Genomic DNA, 27333 nt, shown 5'->3' on the forward strand with positions numbered 1-27333 from the left:
TTCACCCAGACAGCTCGTCATGGTAACCCAGTGTCCCGAGCACTCAGAGGAAAAACCACATGTCTGAGTAGGAGCTGGACAAAACAACCAGTAAAAACAGAGGCCACCTGGTTGGTTTGATAAGGACTCTCTGTGTAACAGCAATGAATGACAATATCTGAATTCTACTCATCTTAAAGGACGAGTAGAACTCACTGTAGTTCAACAAGGATCTTATTATAATATTATTTCCTATCAATGTTTTTGACCGGCAGCTTCAGTTTTGAGAAACTTAGCATTGTATGGCAGATCCCCAGGGCAATCATTTAGACCTCTAAAATCCAGGATAAAGCTTAAGGTCCATTTAGTAGCTGTTCTTGAGTTTTTGAATCATATAACATGATTTTCACCAGAAGTTGAAGTTTGCCTAGTCATGTAGATGTTCAAATTGTCTTTTTTTTAGCACTTTAAGGACTACTTGTTCATGCTGCCTTAAAAGTTGAGTTCAAAGTTTCATTCTTTCCCTTGAAACAGAAGTTGAAGAAACAATCTCAACTCAAATTCCATAAAGTAGCAAAGTAAACATCATAAAATCATCTCTGTAGTGAAATTTTACTCTATTAAGTAAAATTAAGACTGTTCTATCTATAGTTCTTATTTTTCAAAGACACACCCAAAAGACACCCTCCAACTCAATAAACCAATTATTTCCACTTCACACTGACCAATAGTTAACCTGCTGAGGTTTTTTGTCTCTTGAGTGAGAGATCCAACTCTCCGCCTCGTGTTCACAATGCAATTAAACCGGGGCTGCACAGCCACCATCACCGCTAATCAAATCCCAAGGTGCTGTTTTTCTATAGAGAAAGAAATTCTGTAAGAGTAAGAAAGATGGCTGCTGTTTTGTTATCCACACAAAACCGAACCTCTTGAGTTAGACATTTTGGTCGGGATAGTTTGCAGGATAGTAGTAAACAAAAGGGCAGCACATTATTTGAAAAGGGGCTGGTCTTTGGCATGAGGAGGTGGAGCCCAGCATGCCCACCTCTCCAACTCCCTCAAAGAAAAGAAAGTTCACGTTTCTTCTCTCATTCCTCCAAGTGTTGACAAAGGCGGTTAAACCAGCATCTTTCAGCCGGAGCCCAGTCTCAGCCTGGTGCTGTAATTAACAGAGAAAAGAAATGCAGATCGGCCCAGAAGGTTTTTTGTTTGGGACATTCCTCCATCCTTAGGACAAACTTGGACTCTGAAGTTGGTGGAGTTCTGAATATCTTATTTTACAATGCCGACAATTAGACAGCCTCTCATAAAAAAAAAGGAAGAAAGAGAACAGCATAAAGATGCATTTGCATTTGAAAGAAGGTAACGCTCAAATGAAATGGCTGTGGTTTCACACTGAGCATGAATCCGCTCCGCTTTTGGGGGAAAGGCAAGAACTCTTAAATTCAGTTTCAATTTCTTTAGGGGTTCTTTACTGATGATTTCTTTCCTGCATCATATGATATTTGGGCTTGTATGTCTGTTTTCCTCTCTATCCGTCAGTCAAAAACTAAACAGATGTTTTTTAATGTGTGTAGATGGAGATGCGTTCCCAGGACCAAGCTCTGATCCGTCAGCTGATGGAGCTGCACTCCGGCATCCAGGAGCTCAAGCAGGAGTTGTCTGAGGAGGAGCAAGAGGAGGAAACAGACGAGGAGGAAGCAGTGGAGGAAGAGGAGGGCAGCTACTGGGACTCTGAGAGCGAACAAGGAAGCAGCAGCGTCTACTCCAGCTCAGGGGAGGTGGGCTTTTCCATTTCCTTCCTGAAGATGCCTCCGCCCCTTTACTCAGAGGTTTTATCGAAGAGGGCGTTCAGCAGGAGAAGCTCTGTGCCTTGAAAACTCAAACTATTAGAAGAAATTCAACTTTTGAAGTCTCTCCTCAACTTCCTCCTATCCTCTACGACAGCCAACAAAGACAAGGTGGAGCAACATAAATACATTTGCAATTTCCCACCATAAATTCACTTCCCTGTCTGTATTTTTTTTCCAGAGAGAAGCGGAGGATGAGTGTAGTTGAGGAAAGATAAAAAGAAAGCATGTAAACAGTTGTGTCATGTAGGCTTATAATGGTTTTATGTTGATGCCAAGACATTTTCATTTAAATCCTCACACAAAATATCACATGTCATTAACATGGCTTATAATTTATCCTTTAAAAATGTTATATTGTAAATATAAAACTATAACATTTTAACTGTTGGACGTTTTTGGAAACGGGGGGGGGCAATACAAATTCCACCTAGAATTTTAAAATAATAATAATAATGTAATGGTAGAGGTAATATTAATATTAATAAAATAATAATAATAGGAATGATAGTGATAGGAATAATGATGATAATAATAGTAATAAGACTAATAATAACAATTGTAGTAGCAGTAGTCAAGTAGGAACACGGGGGCAACAGGTGGCCCACAATCACAGATCCAGACTCTGCAGCTCTGGAGGCAGAAATGCCTGCTGAAAGTGACAGAAGAAGAGAGGAGAGAAACAAGAAAGCACAACACTATGGGAGAGAGAAGATGTCGAGTTAGTAACATGCACTCGAGAGAGAGAGGAGAAGAGAGGAGAGAGGTGCATCATGAGGCCTATAGCAGCATAACTAAGGGATGGTTCAGGACTCACCTGAGCCAGTCCTTCTCTTAAATGTGGAGATGGTGTCTGCCTCCCGAACCCAAACTGGGACCTGATTCCACAGGAGAGGAGCTTGATAGCTGAAGGCTCTGGTTCCCTTCTACTTTTGGAGACTCTAGGAACCACAAGTAACACTGCACTCTGGGAGCACAGTGTTCTAGTCGGGTGTTATGAGCTCTTTAAGCTAAGCTAAGCTAACCAACTGGTAGCTGTAACTTCATATGTTTCGGACAGCTGAAAGAGGAGTATCAATCTTCTCTTCTAAATCTCAGTTAGAAAGTGAACACGCTTTTTCCAAAATGTCAAACTATTCCTTTAAGTTAGTATGTAAATTGTAAATAAAAAGACAGAGGATAAAATAAGTCCTGCATTAAACACTGACCTAAAGGCAATCATTGTTGTCTTTGTGTAGTGTGTGTGTGTCAGAAAGGGAGAGAAAGTTTTCTTCTCTATGTAGACAAATAGTGATGTTAACAGCAGCTCGTGACACAGTTCAAATTGTATGCTGAATTGATTTTTCAAACACTGTACAAATGTTGAGTTTTGAATTTCCTGATTTATGTGTGTGTGTGTGTGTGTGTGTGTGTGTGTGTGTGTGTGTGTGTGTGTGTGTGTGTGTGTGTGTGTGTGTGTGTGTGTGCGTGCTGGAAGCTCACTGACCTTTGATGACTGTAACTGCATACAGACTGGATTCAATGTAGCTGCAGGACACCTTTGAGTTCACTGCATCTTTATTGTGCACATAAAGCATTCTGGTGACAGTATGACATTGTTCCATATATTCTTAAATATCTCTTTGAGAAAATATTATTAGGATATCTAACTTACTGCGGTGAACCAACATGTAAATCTATGTTTAAAAAGATAACTGTGGTCAGATTGTTAGTGTATAGAAAGTATTTGTGAACTGAATAAGCTAGAACTGTTTGGGAATGAGACGTGGATGTATTTATTAACCATACCTGAACTTCTAGCAGTATTTCAAACAGGTACTGTACTGCAGGGGTACAGTATGCCAGCACAATAAAGACATGAAATGAGATGGTGCACATTTTATTTTTGTCAAATCACAAAACATGTCAACATAAAGTTGCGACAAAAGTGATTTTCTGTTTAATTTTTACATTCATAATGCCTTGTTTCCTGACCTAGCAAAGCAACAAAACAACATACAACAAACAAGTTTCTTTAGCACAACACCTCATAAGTGCAAAATATCTAAAAAAAACAAAAAAAAAAAACAATGCCAGCATCACACAAAAGCAAGAACATTTTGTCCTTTTTTCTCTACCCGGGTTACTTTACATACAACTGGCGTCTATTTTTTACCATGACACATTTTATTACAATGAGCCATTATCACATGAAAACGCATTCCGTCTTTTCTGTTCGCATTTTTGAGTTTTTAGTTACATCAGAGTGATTTCCTGGTTTCCTGGGGCTGGTTACTGCTGATCGTCCCCTTCTACTTCCACACCTCCGAAACTCTCCCTCCTCAGTCTTTGGATCTCTGTGTTGAGCCCCAGCAGTGTCTGAGCCAGCTGGAGGTCCTGGGAGCGCATCTCCAGCTGCATGACAACAATGAAAGAACTGAATCAGCATGTTGGAAATTAATTAATGACGTGACATCGGCAATAGATAAATCAGAGACATTTCTAGACGTGACAACTGATAGAAACTGTTGCAAACTATAGAGAAAAGCACAAAATGTCAGATATGTCAGTCAACTTACCAGTTCAGACCTCAGCCAGGTTATCGCTCCATCTATCTGTGCCCTCCGCAGCTCTTCGTTGGCTTGGTAATTCCTGCCGATGCTGACTGGTCTAACAGTGGAGCCAGAGCCTTGAGGATCTTCTCTGGAGTCTCCTGTCGTCCTGAAGGCATGAATCAGTTTGTTTTTAATGTTCTCCAGAACCATGGTCGACAAAGTATCCTCGCTGTGACTGTCTCGGTCCATGCTGGGAGGGTAAGAATGTGCGGGCAGGTGTAAGTGTGCCTCACGTGTTGCCTCCCAGCACTTTCTTTGCCAGGCTGGTATACACTTTCTCACAAAACTTTGGGAATCTTCTCTTTTTTCTCTCTTCTTTTCACTCCACAAGAGCTCCTCTTTACAGATTCCTCTCTGAACTGGTCTTCCTCTGTCCCCTATGTGAACAGGACTCCGCAGCACAAGTCTGTGTGCTTCTGTTCAGCAGCTGCAATCATCCCTGGTGTTGAATTGGCTTGTTTTGTCATTGTTACTATGGAGAAACTGCCCTCCGCCTGCATGCCCCATCTCCTCCTCCTCCTCCTTTCGGTAACCTTAATAAGAATGGTGGAAGATCTCGGACAAAGACTATTGTTGCCTCCAAAAAGAACTGAAAGGACTCCCCCAACCACCACCGCCACACCCTCCCCCCCTTTTCTTCCCTTTCTCGCTTTCCTTTTCTCAGTCAATCCCATCCCCATACAATTCTACTGTGAGAAATGTGTTGTGAGTGAGCTCTCATTTGGACAAAGTGCCAAAGTGTAAACCTGTGTGTGTGTGTGTGTGTGTGTGTGTGTGTGTGTGTGTGTGTGCCTGCATGTACAGCATACACAAAATCCATCAAACCCCCAGTGGACTTTTTCAGTGCTTCTCCCTAAATAAGACCTGCTTGTCAGCTTAGGAGACAGGCAGGTTGGGCAAGGAGGGAGACACAGCCACAGTGTTAGCTGATTCAGAGGCACAAAGGCCAACCTACGGTGAAATATAACCAGGCCCTTTGTGCCCAAGTTAAGTCCATTCCCTGTGGGGTTTGTGGGATGGTTTTTGGCGGCTGTGAGCAGTTTTTTTCCCTGACTTGTGTACAGAGATGAGACAGGGGTCTAGTGTATTTTCTGGCCTGACTTATGGGCCTGGCTGTGAGAAGTGAGAGGGCACATTTGGAAGGGACTTCCCACTCAGTCAATGCTTTCAAGTGCACAGCTTTTTTCCCCAAGGTAATTCTTTACTTTGAGGAGATGTTTTGCTCGTTTTCAGTGCTACGTCATAGGAAACAAAGAGAAGTGGTGTGTGTGTTTGTGTTTTAGTGTGTATGTGTGTGTGTGTGTGTGTGTGTGTGTGTGTGTGTGTGTGTATGTGTGAGAGAGAGAGAGAAAGTGAGACCTTGTGATGTCCAACACCCTATTAAAAAACTCTCAGCCAAGTTCTGCTCCACACATTGACCATTAAATAAATGTCATACAGTAATCTGTAAAGACGGATGGATGAGCATGTTGGAGAGAGAGAGAGCACTTGTCAGAGCTCATAAGATGTGAGCTAGGACTCCATTTGTGCAGAGGTCTGTGGAGCGTGAGAAGAGGTTGGAGGGACTGGGCCGTCTTGAAGGTCAAGGAAGCAGGGCGACACATGACGACGATGTCAGGGACAAACAAGCTGCCAAATACACAAGTTGTGCCTCAGGTGGTGGGAGAGTGGTGTGTCCTTATGTGACTAAACGAACCCTGTCTCCTAGAAATTACGTTTGATATTAATCGAATTGTTTTTGCAATTACGTTGGGAGGGCAAACATAATCACTGCCTGGATTATGGTCAGTTTTTTGTCGCAGGGAGGTGGTCGGGGACTTGGACACTGGAGTCTGGGGTTCTTATTCAGAGTCTTGTCTGTGGTTTGGTCTTGGCAACAAAAGTGCTTTGTTTAAGGCTAGGGAAAGATTGTGGTTTTGGTTAAATGTTAATAAATTGCGATCAAGTCACTGCAGATATTTTCTGTAATAAACCAGACCATGATCCATAACCTTAACCAAGTGCTGCCAGTGCCTAAACACATGTAGGGAAAACGGTGGAATAGTGAAACATAGAAATACCATAAGATGCAAAAAAGAGCAGCACATTTGATAGAAATTATTCATCCAGTTTCTTCCCTGAAATATATGGGAAGTGAGAAGGTATTCTTGTCAAAGAGAGGGGGAGATTTGGAGAAACTGCTTCTGAAGAGGGAGGAATTCTGGTTCTAAATTGGGCACTTTACGCCCAAGAGGGTTGAATGAGGAAATAAACTTGAAGTCATTTCTGTAGAGTCTGTTTGTTCTCAAATAACAGGATTGTTTTGAGAACACTCAGAAATTTACCTCATGGAATGATGCAGATGGACTGAAATTATTTAGGGTTATTCATAAATGTCAAGTGATGGAAGTGATTTCGAAAGATTAGTCTAATTAACGAGATTGGAAGAATGGAAAAATTTGTTTTGCTTGTATTGAAAAATGGATATTCGACCTTTTTAATCACTGACAGGTTGAGATGAAAGAATGTATTTGCAATCGTAAAAAGATGATTGTAATGTTATATTCTGTATTTATGGTCATTGATATTTCTCTTACAATTTTTGTATCAGCTAAGAGTAATGATATTTTGATAATAGTATTTATGAAGAAATGGATGATTGTAATGTTTTGTACATCTATGGGGATTTATTGGTCACATGATGGATCCATGTGTTGTATATAAGGAAACCAGAAAACGTTGATGAAGGCAAAATGGGCGAAAGCGTTTGGTGAATAAAGCGTGGTGTACTGGAGAAGAGTTGTGTGACATGTTTTAACTTTAAGGAGTGCCTAAACATAACCAATGAAATGTTTAATAATGCTGCCACAAGCGGATATTGTATTGCAAGATCGGATATTTTGGGGGAAAACAAATGAAATATGCTGTCAGTGAACATTTTACTGAAGCAGTCAGTATCAACATTTTTGTGGCTTGCCGGATATGTTAATTTTCCTCATTATGTTAATAGAATCCATAATCTGAGTATCATTCCTGCAAAACATATTTGCTATTGTAAATTAGTTGTATATAAACATAATTTCTAGGAGACACAGTTGGACGAAGTGAAGTCCCAGTTCTACACTTTGTCATTATGTGCCATTTACCAAATTTAATGGCATTTTATTTTTTAACAGAGTAACAGTTAGTACAGTAGATTTACAGAAATAATGAATGCTTTTTACGTGGTGCTTGGAGCCTGGTATACTGGTCTAGTTAAAATGTGTATTTATTAATTTAAAAGAGACTTTATAACAAAATGATCTGGTGTTCCTTGATGTGTTATTTCTGCAAGACACTTATAATCTTTTTTAAATTTTGAGCTAAATGTTTTGCGTGTTGATGTGCATTGTTTGTTGACCACAGTGGGGTCTTCGCATCTGAATGTGATAATCCGAGGTGTCATTTGTTGTTTCTTTGCACTGCCAAACACACATTTGGCTCATGTACTGTGATTTCAATGTGCTGTTGTTGAGTGATTCAAAGCGTGTCGTTATCAGGAAATTAGATAATAATTTTTAATCTTTGGGCTTGGGGAGCATGCCAAGTCATTGCGAGTCAAAAGGCTAAAGTGAAGACACAAGTCATTACTGTTAAAGTTAAGTTGCAAGTCTTGTTTGATTTTGTCAAGTCATCAGATTTATCAGATTTATTTATCAAGTCTGCCTCAAGCCCAAGTCACATGACTCAAGTCGACACTCAAGTCTTTACCTTAATTTTATGCAATGATGTCATGGCAAACTAAAAGTTGGGTAAACTAGAAACTATCCAGTCACAATAAAGCATATCAAAATAAACTATGATTATAGTTTTCCAATTATAATCTACCTCATCTGAAAGATGCCACTCACACATGGTCTTGGCCACGCCCAGCTGTATTACAATGTTTAGACAAATACTTTTTAATGGTTCTCACAAGTATTATGATCTCAGATTGAGCCTGAAGCGTAACTTTTCTTATCTTTTCAAACAAAAAGAAAAATGTGTTTATTTCCATTTGAGGAAGCACAAGATTAGATTCTGGGGATTTTTGATGAAAATTAAATTGTAGTAATTGACTGGAAGGCTTCAGCCCCACTGTTTGAATTAAAATAATGATTATGAAAATAATGCAATATGGCAATAAGTCAAACTCTTTGGGTAATTTAACATTGCGGAACCATTATTGCCTTGAAAATAAATTTTTCTTTTTTCTATTCCATTTGTGTCTCATGCGTGTTTATCCACCTGGTAATCTTTCTCTCCACTGAAGAGCCTCCACTGAAACCTGACATGATGGGATCATCTGTGTTATCTGAATGGTGTGGTACCTTTCAGCCAACTTTGCCGCCTCCTGGTGGTACTTTGAGCTGTCTGCAGAATGAATGAATTTTAACATGTAACATGCAAACGGTTAATATGATTATGTCCTTTTGTGTGTGTATTTACATGTATGCAACTTGGAGACTGTTTTTATTTAATAGCATTAGCTGGTTCACTGGGGGGAGAGTCCAATTGAAAGGTCAAGTCGAAATACAGGGCCGCTGGACAGTAGCGAGGCAGAATACAGAAGAAACTTGAGAGGAAACCATGAACAAAAGCCGGTGCAGTTTAAAGGTCATTCAAAGAAACTGTGTCTCTGCTCTTTCAGAGTGAAGCTAAACTGCTGTCTTTGTCGACTCACTTTCTAACACCCTCAGATTTGTGTTTCCGGCCTGAAAACTGCTGTAGAGAGCTGAGGATCAACTTTACACTGAACCTGGAACAGTGGTGGAATTTAACCAAGTACAAATGTGAGGTACTTGTACTTTACCTGAGTATTTGCATCTCATGCCACTTTCTACTTCTATTCCACTACTGTTCAGAGAGAGATATTGTACTTTTCACTTCACTATAATTATTTGACAGCTCTGGTTACCAGTTACTTTACAAATTAAGATTTTTGCATGCAAACCATATGAGAATGTACAGCTGAAGTCAATTAATATATTGATGGAAAATTAACTGGCAACTATTTTGATAATCATTTAGTAATTTTTCATTTCCTGATTCAAGCTCCTCTAATGTGAGGATTTGCTGCTTTTACTTTTAATAATTTAATAATTTTAATGTATTTTTAATCATTTTGAGGTTTGAACTTTGGTTGGACAAAACAAGCATTGTGAAGGTGTCACTTTGGGCTCTAGGTAATTGTGACGGCATTTATCACTATTTTTTTAATGTTTACAAACCAAACAATCAATCGATGAATGGAAAAAATAACGAGTAGATGAATCCATAATGAAACTAATCAATAGTTGCAGTCCTATCAAATGAGCTCCACCTCAACCAACTACAAATGAAATGTAAACTCAAGCTTTCACATTGATGCATGAGTAATAATAATCTAATGATATAATATATCAGTAACACATTAATATTTTAAGTATTTTCCTGATTATACTCACATGCTTTAACCTCTAAAGAAAGTTACAAAGTGCATCACAACACAGGAGAATAAAAATCACAATGAAATATACATGTAGGGCCTAACAAGATAAACATGGTAAACTAAGGACTAGGCCTAAGATTTAAAACAGAGGTAAAAGAGAGTGCAAGTAAAGACAAAACTGAAACAACTGTGAGAAAACCTTCACATGAAAGGGTAAAAGATGTTTAATGATTTAAAAGACCTTCTACTCCACTACATCACAAACATTTTGTTACATATTTTACAGCCTTTTTAATCCCCTATATTTATTTGACAGCTATAGTTGGTTAGACTAGACTACCCAACAGTAATAATTAACCTAAAGTTTGCTCAAAGTTAGTCTAAATTCTGATCATTCTGCATAATGAGTACTTTTACTTTTTGGTACTAATACTTGTAATAATTTGAAGGTGTTGGAGTAGGATGTTAATACTGTGGTACTGATACCTTTGGCTCAGCATCCCTCCCTCTTTCCCACATCAGCACCACTCTGCATCCTGCTGAGGTTTTCAAACCGTCCAATCGGCCCAGGAGGGGGGGAGAGCGAGGACGCCATCTTGCTTGTTTTAGTCGGAGGAGGGGTGGAAAAACAGCCGCCGCCGGCAGCGACTCCACGGCCGGCAAAAAGAGAAAAGCACAAAACGGCTCACCGGTGAGTCATTTAGTTTTATGTTTGACTGTGTCAATTAAATGTCAACAAAAACACACGCTAGCTTCGCGGTGCTCTGGTATTTAATGACAGTGGCTAACGTTAGCTCGTCCGCATCATTAACGTTACCTGTTGTGATACAGGGGCGCGCATCAACGGTTAATGCGGTGTAGTGTAACTGTAACGTGTACGGGGATCCAACGGTCGTCTCTTTTTAATTACATGCTTTTTCCTAAATGCTGGACGTTTACCTGTGTATAACATTACTGACTCATTAACTTGTGTTTTGCAGTTATAGTCTAATATATGCGTTTGATGTAGCAGGTGCAGGTACATTATAGTGCTGCAGGTAACACGTTATAGCTAACTTAGCATTTTTACTTAACGACCTGGCAGACATTTCACAGATTGCCAAGGGGTCTGTGTCTGCGAGGAGGACAGAGTCACGGCCGGGGAATGAAATGAGAACCACGCCTTCTGAGTTGTACAAAAAAAAGCTACCAGAGAAGAGTGAAAACTGTTTTTTTGACTGCCCGCATACCTTAACCCTTTGATTCACAAGCTGTCCTAAGCCCTTGTAATGCACAACATGGGTCAAAAATGAGCCGTATTCATTTCCTATGTCATGCAAGGCTCATGAAATCAATTAATTTCATCATTTAATATCCCAAGTATTCATTAAATATCTTGTTTTTGATTACCAAAAATCATTATTTTAATTTTTCCTTTCGTACTTTATGAACAAAAATAGCTTTTGTATTACTACATCAAGTTTACACACATGGGTCAAAAATGTGTGCAAGTGTGATTTAAAAATAATAAAGACATACAATAATAAAAATGTTGTTAAAATAATTATTTTAGCAGTGATTTGGACCAAACAATAATACATTTAATATTTGGAATATGTTTATTTGGCACACATAACATACACATAACACTGATAACGATTATACTGATTGTGTTATAGATACTGTACTTTATCTGTAGTGACCTATGGTTAATGTGATCGAATAAAAGAAAATATAACTGATGAAATAAAATCATATGGTTACAGCGCAAATTGCCATCTCGTTGCTTACACGCTTCACAAATGACTACTACATATTTGTGCTCCTTGCACACGGGCTTGGTGCACTGGGAACACCAGCTGCTGACTTTTCTGTCTTTGGCAGCTGGGCTGATCTTGCACCTCTTCCTTCTCACTCGGCCCTCCTGTCTGATGTCCCCCTGTGGCTGGGTGGTGGCTGCGTTTTTGTTTTTGTATATTTGCATACTCTCATTGCCTTTGTAATATGTTTTTGGAGGTGGGGCGTGCCCTGCATGTGCCTCTTCATATGTGGCTTTTTTCTGACTTCTCGTCTGTGTTGTCGCAAATGTTGAGCTTTCGAAACACTTGTTACTCATTATACTTACTGTAATTATTTACTTACTTTGCTTTTTTTAACTGCTGTTTTCAAGTGCAAGAGAGAACTGTCAAGCTCAAAAAATTAATACTGTATAAAAATACTACATAGAAAAGTATATTTACAGTTTATTGTAGGGAGTGCAGTCCCTAGCTTGTGGCCCTGGCAGGATCAGACTTAAGGGTCCTGATGTCTTAGGGGAAGCTCTTCCTGAGTCTTTGTGTGCTGGTTTTGAGACAGTAGAGGAGCTTGTCAAACTGCAGCCACTGATCGAGTCCATTGCAGGGATGATAAGAGTCCTTCATAGGACGCTGTGTTCTGGCTCTGCACTGACTTGTCTACAGGTACTGTACAGCAGAGTGGGGGGTGCTGAGATGATGGTACGCTCACCACAGTCTGCAGGGCTAGGTCCTGCAGGTCCTGATTGGGGCTGTTCCCATACCAGGTCTCAGTTAATCAGCTTGCATCCTGCTATGAACCTGCTGTCACTACTCCTATTTAGCTAGACAACCGTGTCTGCATCTTCAAAAAGTCTGCTTGCAAAAGCTTAGACAATTCAATGAATGTGTCCTTTCAACTGTGATTCTTTGTTTACCTTTTCAGAGTTGTGATTTCAGTCATATACAGTATGTTGTTTCTCCCTTTGTGTTGCTTCCTCTCTCTCCAGGCCCGACGCCTTAGACAATGTTTTATGCCCACTTTGTCCTCAGCAAACGTGGGCCGCTGGCCAAAATCTGGCTGGCGGCCCACTGGGACAAGAAGCTGACCAAGGCTCATGTGTTTGAGTGCAATCTGGAGAGCAGCGTGGAGAGCATCATCTCACCCAAGGTAGTTTCTCAGGGTCTTCACTTTCACAGAGAGATGATGGTTTTAATTGTCCTTTTATTGTTACTGTGTGTTGATCTACATCTATATAATCTCCATCATCATCATCCTATAATTACAAGGTTCTGTTTTGGGAACTGATTGGTATTTCACACTCAAAATCTGATAAAAAAGTTAAGATATAACAACGTTCTGGCAGCCTTGTTCGATATTAGTTCATGTATTTAATAAATAAATTGATCATTGATCACATATTTTAAACGTTTACTGATGTAAGTCCAATCTAACAATGTATCATATCGTATCATAAATTTGAAGGAATTAGATTTGCAGCATTGATATCTCACTGACAGTCTTTGTAAGTCTATCAAGGCTGCTTGCTGAAACTTATTGGTTGATTTTTAACGGAAAACTATTATCATGGTAAGCAATGATTGTTTATTCAGTAAAACTGGCAAACATATGTGGTTATATTGTCTAACAAATGCAAAACATTACTAACAAATTTGATTACTTTCATTTCATATCATTCTTAACGTAATATTTTGAGCTTTGTGCCTGCTGGACTAGACTTAAGTAGGCAATTTTTACACATAATTTAGGGCCTTTGTAACATGTGATGGTCATTGGTTTTGACATTTTCTTCATAACTGTTCAATTGATTAAATATTCTGTGGATTAATTCATTTAGAAAAACCCTTAGTTGCAGCCCTAATGTCATTATTTCATTACTGTTGTGTTGTTACGGGATGCTGAGACACCATTGATGAGACCACATGAAACATTTTATCAGTTGACTGATTGAAAAAAAGAAGACTGATTTGGCATTTCATGACTAAGCAATAGTAGTGGCAGTTTTGAGTATTGACACGTTTATATAAGATTTGCAGATTCATTCCATTGTATCACCACTGATCATCTGTGCATGTACCTTTTTATCATTATTTTTACAGGTGAAAATGGCTTTACGAACGTCAGGACATCTGCTGCTGGGGGTGGTGAGGATCTATCACAGGAAGGCCAAGTACCTGCTGGCAGACTGTAACGAGGCCTTCATCAAGATCAAGATGGCGTTTAGACCAGGTCGGCGATAAAATGTAACTTATAAGTCAAAACTTGGTTTCCCAAAGCAATCAGACTGATTCTCTGCTTTCAACTAGTTGTACATACTGTATTACATGCAGTGTTGGTCAGAGATTGAAACCTTTCTCACGTCCCTTGAGAAAGATAATAATCAGGTTTTTTAATGTTATAGCTTTAACGCATGTATGTTCACCTACATGCAATACTGTAAATATAAAATACACAAATTTATTGCTTCATCTTCCTCTTATATAGCAAAAAAAGAGATTCCAAATGTATTCAGATATTTAGTTGAAAGTAGTTGTTGGTAAATTGTTCTCTGTTCCCGGTTTTCTGTACTTTTCCACCCATCTTCAGGATCTTTTTTAAAACTCCTCGTATTTATATACGTATTATCGAACTATGCCTGGTTCTTCCCTGCCACTTGAGATATGTCACATGCTGTAACTCTTTTCCTACATTGTGGTGTTTCAGGTGTGGTGGATCTTCCAGAGGAGAACAGAGAAGCAGCCTACAACGCTATCACGCTGCCTGAGGAGTTCCATGATTTTGATCAGCCACTACCAGACCTAGAGTGAGTCCTCTGTCGGTCTACCTCTTTGTGAGAGAGCATTAGGTAGAAATACACTAGAAACTAGATTGAACTTGTGCAGAAAACCTGTGCAAACCACAGTGATCAAAACAAACAACGTTATTTTTGGTATTATTCTTTTGTTGGGCATTTTCATGCCTTTTAATAGATAGCCAGCAGTAGAGACATGACTGGAGGAGGGAGATATAGGGAATGACATGCAACAAAGGTCACGTCAACGAGGACTTTGGTACCTTAATCCCTAGACCACCAGGGCGCCTCACAATATGTAATACCTTTGTGGACATTTAATACTGGACATTTTTCTTGTCCAAAAACATAATTTTCAATTTTCTTTCTAGTATATTTCTGCCTATAATATTGATTATTCAAAAATATTGTAGAACCATGCGTGTTTTCTTTTTTCAATTGGACGAATTCTTATGATGGTTCTCGCTCTCCACCCACACCCATTTCTACATTCTGGGAAATATAGGTAATCACTAACGAATGTTAAAAAAGACAAGACAAGTGAGCTGACAAGCACTTCATTACAAAATAACTAATAAATAATAAGGCATTGAATAAGCATCGAAGTGCGGATATATTTTGTCTTTTCCACTGCTCGCAAAAAAAAACCATTTGAAGAGAAGTGCTGTAAATACAAGATAAATATTGAATTGACTGTGTGGTGTGTTTTGTACAGTGATATTGACGTTGCTCAGCAGTTCAATTTGAACCAGAGCAGAGTGGAGGAGATCACCATGAGAGAGGAGGTGGGCAACCTCAACCTGCTGCAGGACAATGACTTTGGTAGGCATCTTTCTTCTGAGCGTGCATGCTTTTGTTCAGTAATTTCATGCTTGACAGTCACATTTTTAAACATCTAGGACAGTTTGAACAGTTGCTACTTTTCGTTGTTAGTTGACAGTGTAACTTCCTCCACTCGCCCATTTCCCACACTATTTACTATAAAGACACGTTTCTGTTGTGCAGCTGACTTTGGTATGGACGACCGGGAGATGATGCGGGAGGAGAGTGCGTTCGAGGTGGACATCATGGGAGCGTCAGCATCCAACCTGCTGCTGGAGGCTGAGGGTGGAGCTAACCCAATGGCTGACAAGTCCAACCATCTGGAGTACGATGACCAGTACAAGGACGACTTCGGAGACAACCCCATGGAGAGCAATGAGGGAGGCATGCTCGGTAGGATCCTGTCAATATTATAGGCACTGACTCTACAGTTGGAGTTTGAGATAGATGCAATAATGTTAGCATTCTGCAACAGTAACTTAAGTAATAATGGAGAGCATGACATGTGTATTCCCACAGTTTTCCTTCCTCTTAGTGGCCCAAGCTTGTAATGGCAGACTTACAGAAAGTGTGTGTGAAAGTTGAATGCTATGAAGGATGCTGATAGCTGAGTGTAGCCCCTCTCATTTAGATGGACTGTTAAATTAAGTGAATTATCTGGATTGTTATAATTGAATGACCTTATCTCTATGTGTAGTGGACAAGCTGCTGAGTAATGAGGATGGAGGCGGCATCTTTGACGACCCTCCTGCCATCACAGAGAGTGTGATGATGCCTCAGGACCACGGAGACGATGAGGACGACTTTGACGCTCTCTCAGGTCAGTGCCACAAATAACCTCAGTAGTAAACCCTGAAAAAAAAGTGTTTTATGTTGTGTTGCAATAGCTTTGGTTACATACAATTGGAATTACAATACCGTTACCTACATATCATGACATGTATATCCAACATGGTGTGATTGTGTGTTGTTAGCGGGAGCCCCAGACAGTCCAGACTCAGGCCCAACAGAGCCTCTACCAGCCATGGCAGACCAGACAGAACAAACCACCCTGATTCACAACGAGGAAGAAACCTTTGCCCTGGAGCCTATTGACATCACAGGTAACAAAGCTGGTTTCAAGAGACAACTTCAGCATTCCTCGATCCCTTTTCATTTCCATTTTTGTGCTAAAACTTCTGTCTGAATTTCCTTTACGTCATTAGAACATACAGTTCCACTTCATTTCTAATGGGTTTCTTTCCCTTTCCATGAACGAGATCCCACCTCGTACATAAATCTGTATGCAAAAATCAGAGACTGGCAGCAGATAGAAAAAGTTAACAAGAATGTGTTGAAAATGATTGAAAAAATTGTCTCGATAAGAGTAGAAAAGTAATTTGTCCAGTCGATGATAACACATTGATCGACACCAGATCAGCAATTTTTGCGAATAACAACTGAAGTGTACAATTACGCTTGTCTACGCAGGAACAATGTGTTTATATAGAAATGCTGTTTTTGCTCCAAATATCTGAGCTATTATATTATATATTGGTTTACTGAGCTGATTCATCTCCGTCTTCCTATGAACTGTGCAGTGAAGGAGACCAAGGCGAAGCGAAAGAGGAAGCTGATTGTGGACAGCGTGAAGGAGCTGGACAGTAAAACCATCCGTGCACAGCTGTCTGACTACTCTGACATTGTCACCACCCTGGACCTGGCACCTCCTACCAAGAAACTGATGATGTGGAAGGAGACCGGTGGAGTCGAGAAGCTTTTCTCTCTCCCTGCTCAGCCCCTCTGGAATGCTAGGCTGCTTAAAGTAACGTTACCTCAGAGATGCACAGTTAATCAGGGATAAGTGTTCAAAGTAGCACTTTAGTAAGAATTAAAACTACTGTATCTTTCTGCATGTTCTCTCTATCTGCCTCTTTGCTTTCTCTCTAGATGTTTACAAGGTGTCTGACACCACTGGTGCCAGACGAGCTTAGGAAGAGGAGGAAAGGTGGAGAGGCTGACAGTCTAGATGAGTTCCTCAAGGATCTGGAGAACCCGGAGGTACCCAGAGAGGAAACAACAGGACACCAGCAGACAGACATCATGGGTAGGAAATGGGTGTTTGTGTACATATATGCTTGATTTATTTGTGGAAAGCCATAACAGAAACAGTATGGATATTAAAATTTGGATGCATTACATTTCTCCTATTTTTTGCTGTGGATTGGACTTGTTGTAGTGCTTCAGTTTGGGTTGTTTGTCTTGGTATGAAATTCGTAAGGTTGGACAACAGCAATGTGTACGGGTTGCAAAAGTGGTAACAATTTGAAATAGAATATTTGCGCGCATATTTTTCCACCCATATGTTAATTTGTGGCAGTCTAGATCAGTTTGCACAAGGTAGAGTTATCAACTAACTGAGTAATTGATTCTCCATTCAGTGGGAAATTGCTAAAAAAAAAAAAGAAAAGAAAAGAAAAAAAAGAGGATGTGTGATTGTGGATGCCCACAAATATCCTCAGTGATGATAAACTGAAACATTCAGTGTTCCCATGCACAGAAAAGAAATATTTTGTACATGTGAGTTTTTCTAACATGTACAGTATGTCCATTTCTCCTCCAGACCAAACCATCATGGAAGAGGCCAGTGTTCTGCAGACTTCAGCTGTAGAAGGCAGCAGGACGACGCTGGACGAGTCAGTCATGCCCCCTCCGTCCTCCCAACGTGCCCTCAAACGCAAAGCCCAGGACACAGAACCAGCCCTGCCCGTGAGTACAGATTCCCCCCTAGTAGTAGTAGTGTCTGTATATACTGAAGGAGATGCACACTCGTCACCCACCCTTTTCCATATCTGATCATCCCATATTTGATGTCAGGACTCTAAATAACTCTCTCCCTGTCCTCTCTACCAACTCCACTAACTACCCTCTATATCTGTATCCTCTTACACTCTTTTCTCTAGATGGGAGCTTTGGACCAGCAACAACAACAGCCGCAGGAGTCCAAAGCCTCTAATGTGTCCCAGCAGCTGGAGGCATCCAGTGTGGATCTGCTCCCAGAGGAAACCACTAACATCAGCCAGCTGATAGAGTTGGACCTGCTCTGTGACAAGGACAAGAAGAAGAACGATGACGACTCTGATGAAGAGGTGAGCTAGAGAGATCCACAAATACTTGCAAAGTACACTTTATTTATTCATGGTAAGTTAACAGACTCATTTTATCCAGGACTTTACAGTAGGTAGCCTTTATTAATGTTTCTAACTGTGTTTCTCTGTGTCAGGAGGATGAGGTGCAGGGAGGAGACCAGGATCAGGAGGAGAGGAGGTGGAACAAAAGAACCCAGCAGATGCTCCATGGCCTCCAGGTATGTATATGTTCATATCTTTTTGGAAGAATCAGAAAAACAGGATGATATCTTGTTGCTACAGCTTAGAGGAGTTTTTACCTACTTGTCAGAATGGTCACATCCCAAATTGTTTTTATATCTTAAGTTAAAACCATAAACAACTTTAATAAAAGTGCTTTTTTAGTATTTAGTAAATGTTGAAATTTTGTTAATTTTATTACTATTTTATTTGGGCAAATCTGCTGTATCTATTAAGGTGGAAAAAACTTGCAAATATATACTGTATATGAAATGTATATTAAAAACAAAAAAATACAAAAAGAAATGATTATTGAATTATAAAAACAACACATTATAGGTTTGCATGAGTTAATTCTACGTATCTAGTCAGTGATAAGGCACTTTTGTGGTTCTACATATGGCTTAAGAATGCAAGAGACACTGGATTTCTGTATCTGGTATCGTATTTGCGCCGGAAGCAGAGATATGTTACATAACTTTCACTGTTTTAGCTTATCATCTGCTGCTTAAAGTGAGAGCAGCAGGTGAAGAACTATATACAACAATAATACAGTAGTTAATATTAATTAATAGTACAGAGGTCAGCCCCCTGTAAATACATGTACCAAAGCGCGCTACTTTAATGACTTTAAAATATTTTTGAATGATGTAAAATGCCAGAGCCTTCCCCTCCTGACGCTCTCTTTCTCATCTTACCACAGAGGGTGATGGCCAAGACAGGTGCCCAGTCGGTCAGCCTGCTGGATCTGTGCAGAAACAACAACAAGAAGCAGGCAGCTGCTAAGTTCTACAGTTTCCTGGTTCTGAAGAAGCAGCAGGCGGTGGAGCTCGTCCAGGAGGAGCCGTACAGCGACATCATAGCAACGCCCGGACCTCGCTTCCACATCATCTAGAAAACACAACTTGACAGTCCGAAAAGGAAAAACAACTCTTCTCTGTACTCTCTGCAACACAACGCTGTGTGTCTGTTAATTTTATTTATTTATTTGAGTTTGTTGACTTTGTTTCGTGTATGATGTGGAGTTTTTTTTTTCTTCTGTCGACAATATCTTACTGTCATGCAGTGGTTGGAAGGAAGAGGTCTGAATTACATGGTTGGATTAAGATGTTTCTTCCTTGAAAAATTCCATAGTGAGGAGGAGGAGGAGGAGGATTACAACTCCAAACAATGGACACTTCCTGTTTGTTATTATTTATTATTCATTTATTTATTATTATTTATTGTATATTTTATTATAAAGACTCACTTTCTAGCTAAGTTAGTATTAAGTAAGGTACATAAAGTGAGCAATGTGGGTGTCCCTTTTTGTTTGGAGTTGCTCTCCACTCGTTTTTTCAAGCAGAAAAACTTTGACAAGCACTACTTCCTTCAAAAAGCTGTTGTTTTGCACTGGCACCTAAGTCAAAGGGAGTCTATTATCTGGATATGTTTACAGTGGGAGACAACTGTGTGTTTATACAGTGATAATTCAATCAACCATGTTACTTCTACTACAGGACAAAGTTCTGAGGGTTCTCGTGTACACTGACTTACCTAAAAGGAGCATGCACTATATCCAGTCTCTGCAAGCGTACATTTAAACAGTTACTACGGTAGTGATTTGCAGACTCAACCAGCAATTAATCATTATTCAACTGTAGTGTAGCACTTTAAGCATTACAAAATCCAAGTTGTTGTTTTTTGCAAATGCTTTGCTTGCATCATTGACTGTTTGCGCCTCACAAGAGTCAGAAAAACTATAGTTGTGTCCCAAATCCATGCTACATATTCATTCTAAGTAGGATTTATGTATGTAGTGTGCTCACACTGGAAAAGTGGAAAGATAAAGTACACACAAAACAGTCAATATGCACACTGTGCTGTTGATGTACACTTTTCTTCTATAATGCAATGCACAAAGGAAATAGAGGAGATGCTCACAGCTGGAAAAAAAAAACTTAAGATAACTGTTGATGCTGGTGAAACGGCTCCAGGAACACCTCAAAAATGTTATGTCTGGACAAACATTTTGCTGGCTTTTTAAATTTAATTGGCAGTAGCATTCAAAATAACACACTTATTGTATCATTTGTATGGTGATTTCTTGTAAACAAACTGCAAAAACTATACTATAAAGATTAGTATATAGTACATCCTGTATATAATTAGAATGTACTATGGAATTGGGACACAGCGTATAAAAAAGAGCTTCAGAGTTTCAGCCTATAGATGATGGAAACATTAGTGGTCTGCCATACTTGCATGCTCTGTCCTGAAATATGTTATTAGAGTGGAATTGCTCCAGAAACTACCATTTTTATTGCTGTGTTGCTCTTTTATTCTTAAAATGACTTTGAAGTATGTGACAAAGATTCAATTTATCCAGTGGTCCTTTTATATATAAATAATAATTTAGTTACAACTGGGTGACATACAGTATTATATTGTCTTGATAATTAAGACTTTTCAGTTGTTGTGCTCTAACAGTGTCACTTCCACAGTAACTTAACTTAGTGTAAATCAAGTAGATACTCTGTTCAGTATTCATTTGTTGATGTAATATATAACAAGAAAATTCATTGGGTTTTTTTATTTAAAAGCAAAATAGATTTTTTTAATCTAAAGAATGACTTGATAACACAATCAAGTGAAGTCTAAATGGACATATTTGTTATGAACGTTATAGTCATCAAAAAGCATAAAGTAAAAACAAGCAGACCACCAAGAATTGTGACCACACTTCTTCCTTGTGCTTCAGCAAAGACAGCTGAATGCATCGTTTTTGATATCCACTTCCATATAAACTATATATCATGTAATGTCTGAGTGCATCTTGTATTTTAAACTATGTGCCTGTAAACCTACTTTTTAATTTTGTATAAAAGCAAAGACAAATCTTCTCAATCTCAAAAATATTGCTATGTTTCTGAAAAGTTTCAGTCCCATGGCTGTAAATCCTGAGTCCCGGAAACAGTTGCTAAATTTTTCAAAATAAAACAAATACTATGACCAGTATTTTAAAATGTTATTTTGTTATATAAACATTGATTTATTCTATGCAGTAACACATAAAAAAAAGACCAGAGGTAAATGTGCAGACTGTTAATTATTTTAGATTGGGATTATATTAATCGTGAACCGCTTTGACATCTTCAAATGATATTTATGCATGAAACAAAATGGCTAAAGTCTCTATCTGTCCTGCCGTACTATGTATTTGTAACCGCAGGCACAGACGTGCTGTCTCCTCCCTCCGTCCTTCGTTTCTTGTTTCGACTTCTTTTCCTCTTCTCCCCCTGCTCCGTCTTCTTCAGCGGCGGTGTCGGCACGCCTTTCTTCTTCTTCTTCATGCAGCTCAGAGGGTTAGGATTGCTCTGTTTCCTCTTCCTCTTCCTCCCCCGCCTCTCTCCGCCCTTCTGGGCGATGCCCTGCTCCTCCTTCAGGCTGCGGATGCTCTGCTGCTGGGCCGGGCTGACCAGCTCTCCCAGCTGGACGGCCTGGACGTGGTCGAGGGACGTCTGGCAGGGCTTGTCCAGCACGATGGTGTTGAGGATGATGTAGAGCAGCGGAACGCCTGGGATCTTCTTCAGGCCTGCAGTTACTGCGTGGTCCTGGAGAACACACACATACACCAGTAGATTTATGTGATGGGAATGCCAAATGTATACATGTCAGTTACTTCCCACAGTTACATCAATAGTACTCAATTTGGCCCTAATTTTTGTCCTAAGGAACTTCTCTTCCTAGACTGATTATATGACAATTCCTTAACTGATGTTTAATTGGTTTCCAGTTTATTAGGAGGTCCAGGGGTTCATTAACTTGGTGAAATTCCAGATGACAAGACCCATAACAAGCAGCACCCTCTGCCAGTCCTGAGGGCAAAACAAATCTCTAAATCAATGATTCTCCCTGGGTTCATGTTGATACTTGTGCTTGTGTGGCAGTTTGCTCCCTTTTAAATCAGTGATTCCCAACCTTTTTGGCTGATGTCCCCTTTAAATGAAGCAGCGTCTGCAGCATGAGCACCCTCGTTGAGTGATTTTCTCCTCTAAAAACCTCTCAGATTGTTTCATTTGAATAACTGTTAGAGGCCTGAAGAGGTAAAACTATTCAATATTTCACAAGAAAAAAATAGAAAGGCCAGAGAAACATCAGAAAAAAAGAGAATCTAAATTTGAGCAGCAGAACATTATTTTTCTTTTTTGTACCATCAATCCTCTCATGACCCCAAAGATACATTTTTAAACTTTATTGTGATGTTATTGCCTTCTGTGTTTTTTTGCCTAGGACTGGTAATAAATTAACTAAATTAACCTTAAACCTAAATCAACCGTGTGGCAAACACCATCAGGCACTTGTGGTTTATTTAGTAATTATTTATCTTGATCAAACTTTTGTCTGTTTGTTTTTACATACATCTGCCAGACCTTTTTATCTGTTCTTGTACATTTTAATAGTGTAAGCCCTTTTTCCCAATTCTCAGTAAGATAACCTCTCATTAGAGAAATAATACCTTCCCTTTTATCTGACATGAGTTGACATTTTGTCTCCCGTTCCACCAAGCATGTAAATCTTTGTATTTAAGTAACTATTACTTGGCAAGCTCTGAGATATATATGGGACTCTTAATTATCGCCTATATACACTCATTTGCAAGTTTATTAAGTAAACCTAGTTAAATTAATAACTAGGTATAATGTAATACAACTTCCCTGTAATAAATCCTACCTTCATGAAGATCATAATGTTCAGTTTTTGCTGAAACTGTTTTACAGAGGTGTTGATTCATTTTGGAGCCTGTAGCTTGTGGTGCTGTTGAACTGTACTGTCTTATACTGACAGGTGTTTCTAATATTTATATAGTTGTAGAGTTGAATCAACACCTCTCTAGCACAATTTAACAAAAACTGAACATTATAAGCTTCATGAACATAGGATTTATTACAGGGCTGTTGGATTTGGTCAATATTTTGCACAGTCCATCCACTGTACAGCTATTTTCATTTTAAAAACAGATATTTTACATATATTTTATATAGTTTTCATGTTTTTTTATTGTACACTACTATTTTATTTGATTCATGACTTTTGCAGTACGTGTTTATTTTTATTTTCTCTGTGTTGATGCACCAAAATACCAAAAAGGCAAATTCCTTGTATGTAAAAAGAAATAATCTACTTAGCAATAAACCTGGTTGTGATTAGACTGCATTAGTTTTAGCTAGATGTACCTAATAAACTGGCGACTGAGTGCAAGATAAAACTCATATACAGTGTTGAGCTAACATCTAGTGTCTGCTGTAGGTGTCTTGCTAATATCTAGTCCATTTCCAGTTAGTATTTCTCATTTCATTTTTCCTCTGGGTGATGTGTGTGTCTGTGTATTTACCTGTGTAGCAACAAAGTAGTGGTGTGGGTTTGTCTCCTCCAGCATGGACAGCAGACACTCTGAAGCGGGGACAGGGGTCTTGAAATGTGGACACCTCCTCACCTGGAACCTCTGCAGGATGATTTTGGCTCCAAACAGCTCTTTTCCCAGAGTCTCCAGTTCTTTCAGTGCGCAGCTGAGAATAAACAGACACGGGTAAATAATGCGAAATTAGATAAAACAGGATGTTTACATTTAACGCGTACTTACGGTAAGTTAATCTACTCACTTTGTGGTGCAGAGCTGCACCTCGCCCATCAGGTATTTGGGCATTTGCTCTTTGATCTGAATCTTGTTTTTCAAAGCCGCCTGACAAAAAGTCCCATCAATGAGGATCTGAAAGGGTTCCCTGAAGCTGAAGTTGTATTTGTAGAAACTTATGGTTTTCTTGGCTTGTTTCTGTCGCTTGATCTTCATGGTGGCTGGTAGGTAAAGTCAGAAAAATGGCTAGTTTTTTTTTAATCCTCCTCAGAAAATAACCGTTAGTGGCGTACGTTAAAATGTCCGTTGCAGATGATTCTTCCGGTTAGATCAGTTGACTCGTTTTATGGACGTCTTTCACAAATTTTAGTCAAATTATCACTATCAGATACTTAAGCATGGACGTTTCTAGTGTACACAACACGCTTGCGGTTTCTACTTCTTCTGACTCCGGGCGGAAACAAAATATTCGACAAAGGTTCCGGTTGTTTGAGCTTCTTCTTCTGAGGTTTTATGGCGGTTGTTAAACAGCTTTTGGTGCATTACCGCCACCTTCTGAAATTGAGTGTGGATCAGAGAGGTCTTATGACTACCCTATATTATTTTCCTAAGTCCTGTATTTTCCAAATAAATAAATATTGCCCTGTACCCCACATGCCCCGAGCCAAATCGTAGTACCAGAGAGTATATTTGGTAGTACAGTTTCTTCTTCTTCTTCTGTTTAATGGCGGTGGCAACCAGCGTTGAGGTGCACTACCGCCTCCTACTATGTTGGAGTGCGAACCAGAGTTATCTATCCCTTTAACCAACCAAACAAACAAACAAAAAAACAACTACATTTCACTGAACACTAAATTATTTTGATCAGCCCAGTTTCTTTGAAATAATGAAATAGCCTCCTTAACCCGATGGCAAATACATTTTTTAGACTCAGTTCTACTTTTGGCAGTGAAAAATGACATGCTCCACTGATTCCTCTATTTGACAGTGTTCACATGATCCTGAGGGATGTTTGTTTATTAAGTGCCGTGTTTTATTAAGTCTGGTATGTCCTACCCTCAGCTTGGTTCTCTTTAGTGCTCCTATGAGCTGTCCTCACTGTGCCCACTTCTCGCTGTGTGCATGAAGGCCTCGTCCTGTGTTTCCTGCATCCAACAGTGCTGCCACTCTTTAATTTTGATTATTCCTTTTGCTTCAGATTTACTGAGTGAAATTTCCATGATCTCCTGATGTTTCAGAGCCTGTTTTGCCAATGCATTCCACAAATTCATTGCCCTTAATCTCTGAATCCACATACATGTTATCAAAATATTTATACTCTGTACATAGTTTCACATATATCTCATTAACTATACCCTACCTACTGTGAAATGTAAATGACTGCAATGACATTAATGCAGAACACAAATCTGTACAAAGAATAACTTTTTTAAATGTGTAACTCTTCACCGTAATGCTGTTGCAATTTCCATCATCTCAACTGTAAATATGGACAAATGATCTGATGTTCTTCGTTTAACAGAAACTTATAAGGCTGGTATACTAAAAGCAAAATATGTCCTCCCTGCATTAGGATCCTTGGATCCATCAGTATATACTGGGACACATGTCTGATATAATGTTTGTAAGCTATCTTCAACCAAGACTGCAATATTTCCAAAACCTTTATGTACCTGCATTGTTTCCAGAATATAGAAATCAATTGACACCGAGGGAAACAGCCAGGGCGGTGTTACTGGTTGTTGTGACTGTCCGACTGTTTATTTTGTTTTGTTTTATTATTATATAAATACTAAATGACATTTTGACATTTTTTATGTTTATGTATATTTGTATTGACTTGATATGTGGAATTTTTTAAATCCTCATTTTTGAAAGCATATCATTTTCGCCAGGAAAAGAAGAACATTGGACAAAAACGTTAAGGAGAGGAAATTATGAGGTACTTTGTTATTTTTTTCACAATTATATGGTAAATTAAAATTATGAGTAAGTTAAAAAATTAAGTAATATCTCATAATTTGGCTTTGACATAATTTACATAAGTCATAATTTTGACGTAATTGTACACAACAAAACAACACACACACACGAACACATCCTGAACATTTTGTAGGATGCACTACTGAAGCACAGTATCAGCTGACGTGATAGGGGCCTTAAAGAATAGGTTCTGCCTTGATGCAACAGTCAGGTGCCCATGTGAACAGTGAAACAGGGTTTGCTTGCTGTAATCGTTTCTTCTGTTCATACTAGCTGTTAAAACGGCAAAATCTACAGTCCTCGTTCTGTGCAAAAATACATTCCACAGTTTATCTGAAGCTAATATGAGGCTTCAGGCTTCTGAGTTAATCAAATCAAGTGAATATCTTTCAAGTTGTGTCTTTTTAGTATGTATTAGAAATTGATTTGGGAACAGATTTCTTCAGAAATGATTATAGCAAGTAAAACCTGTTGGTTCTACTTTATTACCTGATTACTTGAGGGGTCCCTGTGTCAAAATCTACTTTTAAGACTTTAATTTTTTCAAACATACTTATGTCTGTTCCTGAATAAATGTATAGTTGTCATATTGAACTCAGTGGCAGGTTAAGACCACCTGCAACATAAACTAAACAGTTTTCTCTCTCTCTCTTTTTGTCCTACAGGGGATATGACACATAACATAACACATATTTGTAAGGAGGACGTAATTTTGTTTAATGAAATTGCTTAATTTAATTTAATTATGCTAGTGTTTGAATTGTTCTTTTAATAGTTTTATTATGGAATGTAGTTTTGTTGGAGTTTTTTTTTTAATGAATATTTATTTCCCATGTTTTGATAATCAGTGTTAGTTGATTAAGATGGGAGCACTGTAATTACCACAGAAAAACTGGGGCCTAGCAGTATTCCAGCATAGAAAAATGGTATAAATTGGAGCTGGAGAGTGTGAGGAATGTGAGTAATTTGTGCCTTAGGGAGCCTTAGTCGGTTAATCCGGCCATGCTATTGGTGTATTGATACAGACAATGTATGTGATGTGGACATTTGGATTGTATGCTTTTGTATTTTGAGAATGAGAAATATCATCAGTGTATAAATTCATATACCTTTAAAAAAAAAAGCAGGTTAACATAGTTTGAAATTTTAACA

At 39.0% G+C, this 27333-nt stretch overlaps 3 protein-coding genes and 1 long non-coding RNA gene across 5 annotated transcripts; 2 read left to right on the top strand and 2 right to left on the bottom strand.

Moving 5' to 3' along the window:
* Positions 1 to 3221: 3221 nt before the first annotated feature.
* Positions 3222 to 4907, bottom strand: si:ch211-153f2.3. Its single transcript, XM_044170632.1, has 2 exons — positions 4388 to 4907; positions 3222 to 4223 (listed from the first exon to the last, which is right to left on the bottom strand). The coding sequence occupies exons 1-2, from the start codon at positions 4610 to 4612 to the stop codon at positions 4101 to 4103; spliced, it is 348 nt and encodes a 115-aa protein (XP_044026567.1). The 5' UTR covers positions 4613 to 4907; the 3' UTR covers positions 3222 to 4100.
* Positions 4908 to 10396: 5489 nt separating this feature from the next.
* LOC122863838 (double-strand-break repair protein rad21 homolog A-like) lies at positions 10397 to 21581 on the top strand. The gene is made up of 14 exons (XM_044170629.1): positions 10397 to 10542; positions 12613 to 12773; positions 13724 to 13853; positions 14328 to 14427; positions 15131 to 15237; positions 15421 to 15630; positions 15935 to 16057; positions 16212 to 16340; positions 16818 to 17041; positions 17167 to 17323; positions 17840 to 17985; positions 18180 to 18365; positions 18500 to 18583; positions 19288 to 21581. Exons 2-14 carry the CDS (start codon positions 12630 to 12632, stop codon positions 19477 to 19479), a joined length of 1932 nt encoding a protein of 643 aa, XP_044026564.1. The 5' UTR covers positions 10397 to 10542; positions 12613 to 12629; the 3' UTR covers positions 19480 to 21581.
* utp23 (UTP23 small subunit processome component) lies at positions 21142 to 24801 on the bottom strand. 2 transcript variants are annotated; one of them, XM_044170631.1, is made up of 3 exons: positions 24227 to 24801; positions 24061 to 24133; positions 21142 to 22177 (listed from the first exon to the last, which is right to left on the bottom strand). In XM_044170631.1, the coding sequence occupies exons 1-3, from the start codon at positions 24412 to 24414 to the stop codon at positions 21776 to 21778; spliced, it is 663 nt and encodes a 220-aa protein (XP_044026566.1). In that variant the 5' UTR covers positions 24415 to 24801; the 3' UTR covers positions 21142 to 21775. The 2 variants fall into 2 exon arrangements, with proteins under 2 accessions (XP_044026566.1, XP_044026565.1); XM_044170630.1 differs by having other exon boundaries at positions 23959 to 24133; positions 24227 to 24686.
* Positions 24145 to 27303, top strand: LOC122863841. The gene is made up of 3 exons (XR_006375099.1): positions 24145 to 24208; positions 26094 to 26140; positions 26847 to 27303. It is a non-coding gene; the product is annotated as an uncharacterized LOC122863841 (long non-coding RNA).
* The last annotated feature ends 30 nt before the right edge of the window (positions 27304 to 27333 follow it).

This window comes from Siniperca chuatsi, linkage group LG17 (assembly GCF_020085105.1).
Source record: "Siniperca chuatsi isolate FFG_IHB_CAS linkage group LG17, ASM2008510v1, whole genome shotgun sequence".
NCBI classification, from domain to species: Eukaryota; Metazoa; Chordata; class Actinopteri; order Centrarchiformes; family Sinipercidae; genus Siniperca; species Siniperca chuatsi.

Coding starts and splice junctions, on each gene's coding strand:
- si:ch211-153f2.3 (XM_044170632.1), bottom strand. CDS start 4,612: ATGGACCGAGACAGTCACAGCGAGGATACTTTGTCGACCATGGTTCTG. Junction 4,224..4,387: donor CCTGGCTGAGGTCTGAACTG/GTAAGTTGACTG, acceptor GTTGTCATGCAG/CTGGAGATGCGCTCCCAGGA.
- LOC122863838 (XM_044170629.1), top strand. CDS start 12,630: ATGTTTTATGCCCACTTTGTCCTCAGCAAACGTGGGCCGCTGGCCAAA. Junction 16,058..16,211: donor CGACTTTGACGCTCTCTCAG/GTCAGTGCCACA, acceptor GTGTGTTGTTAG/CGGGAGCCCCAGACAGTCCA. Junction 18,366..18,499: donor ATGACGACTCTGATGAAGAG/GTGAGCTAGAGA, acceptor TCTCTGTGTCAG/GAGGATGAGGTGCAGGGAGG.
- utp23 (XM_044170630.1), bottom strand. CDS start 24,414: ATGAAGATCAAGCGACAGAAACAAGCCAAGAAAACCATAAGTTTCTAC. Junction 24,134..24,226: donor GTGCAGCTCTGCACCACAAA/GTGAGTAGATTA, acceptor GTTTATTCTCAG/CTGCGCACTGAAAGAACTGG. Junction 22,178..23,958: donor ACTACTTTGTTGCTACACAG/GTAAATACACAG, acceptor TGTGTTCTCCAG/GACCACGCAGTAACTGCAGG.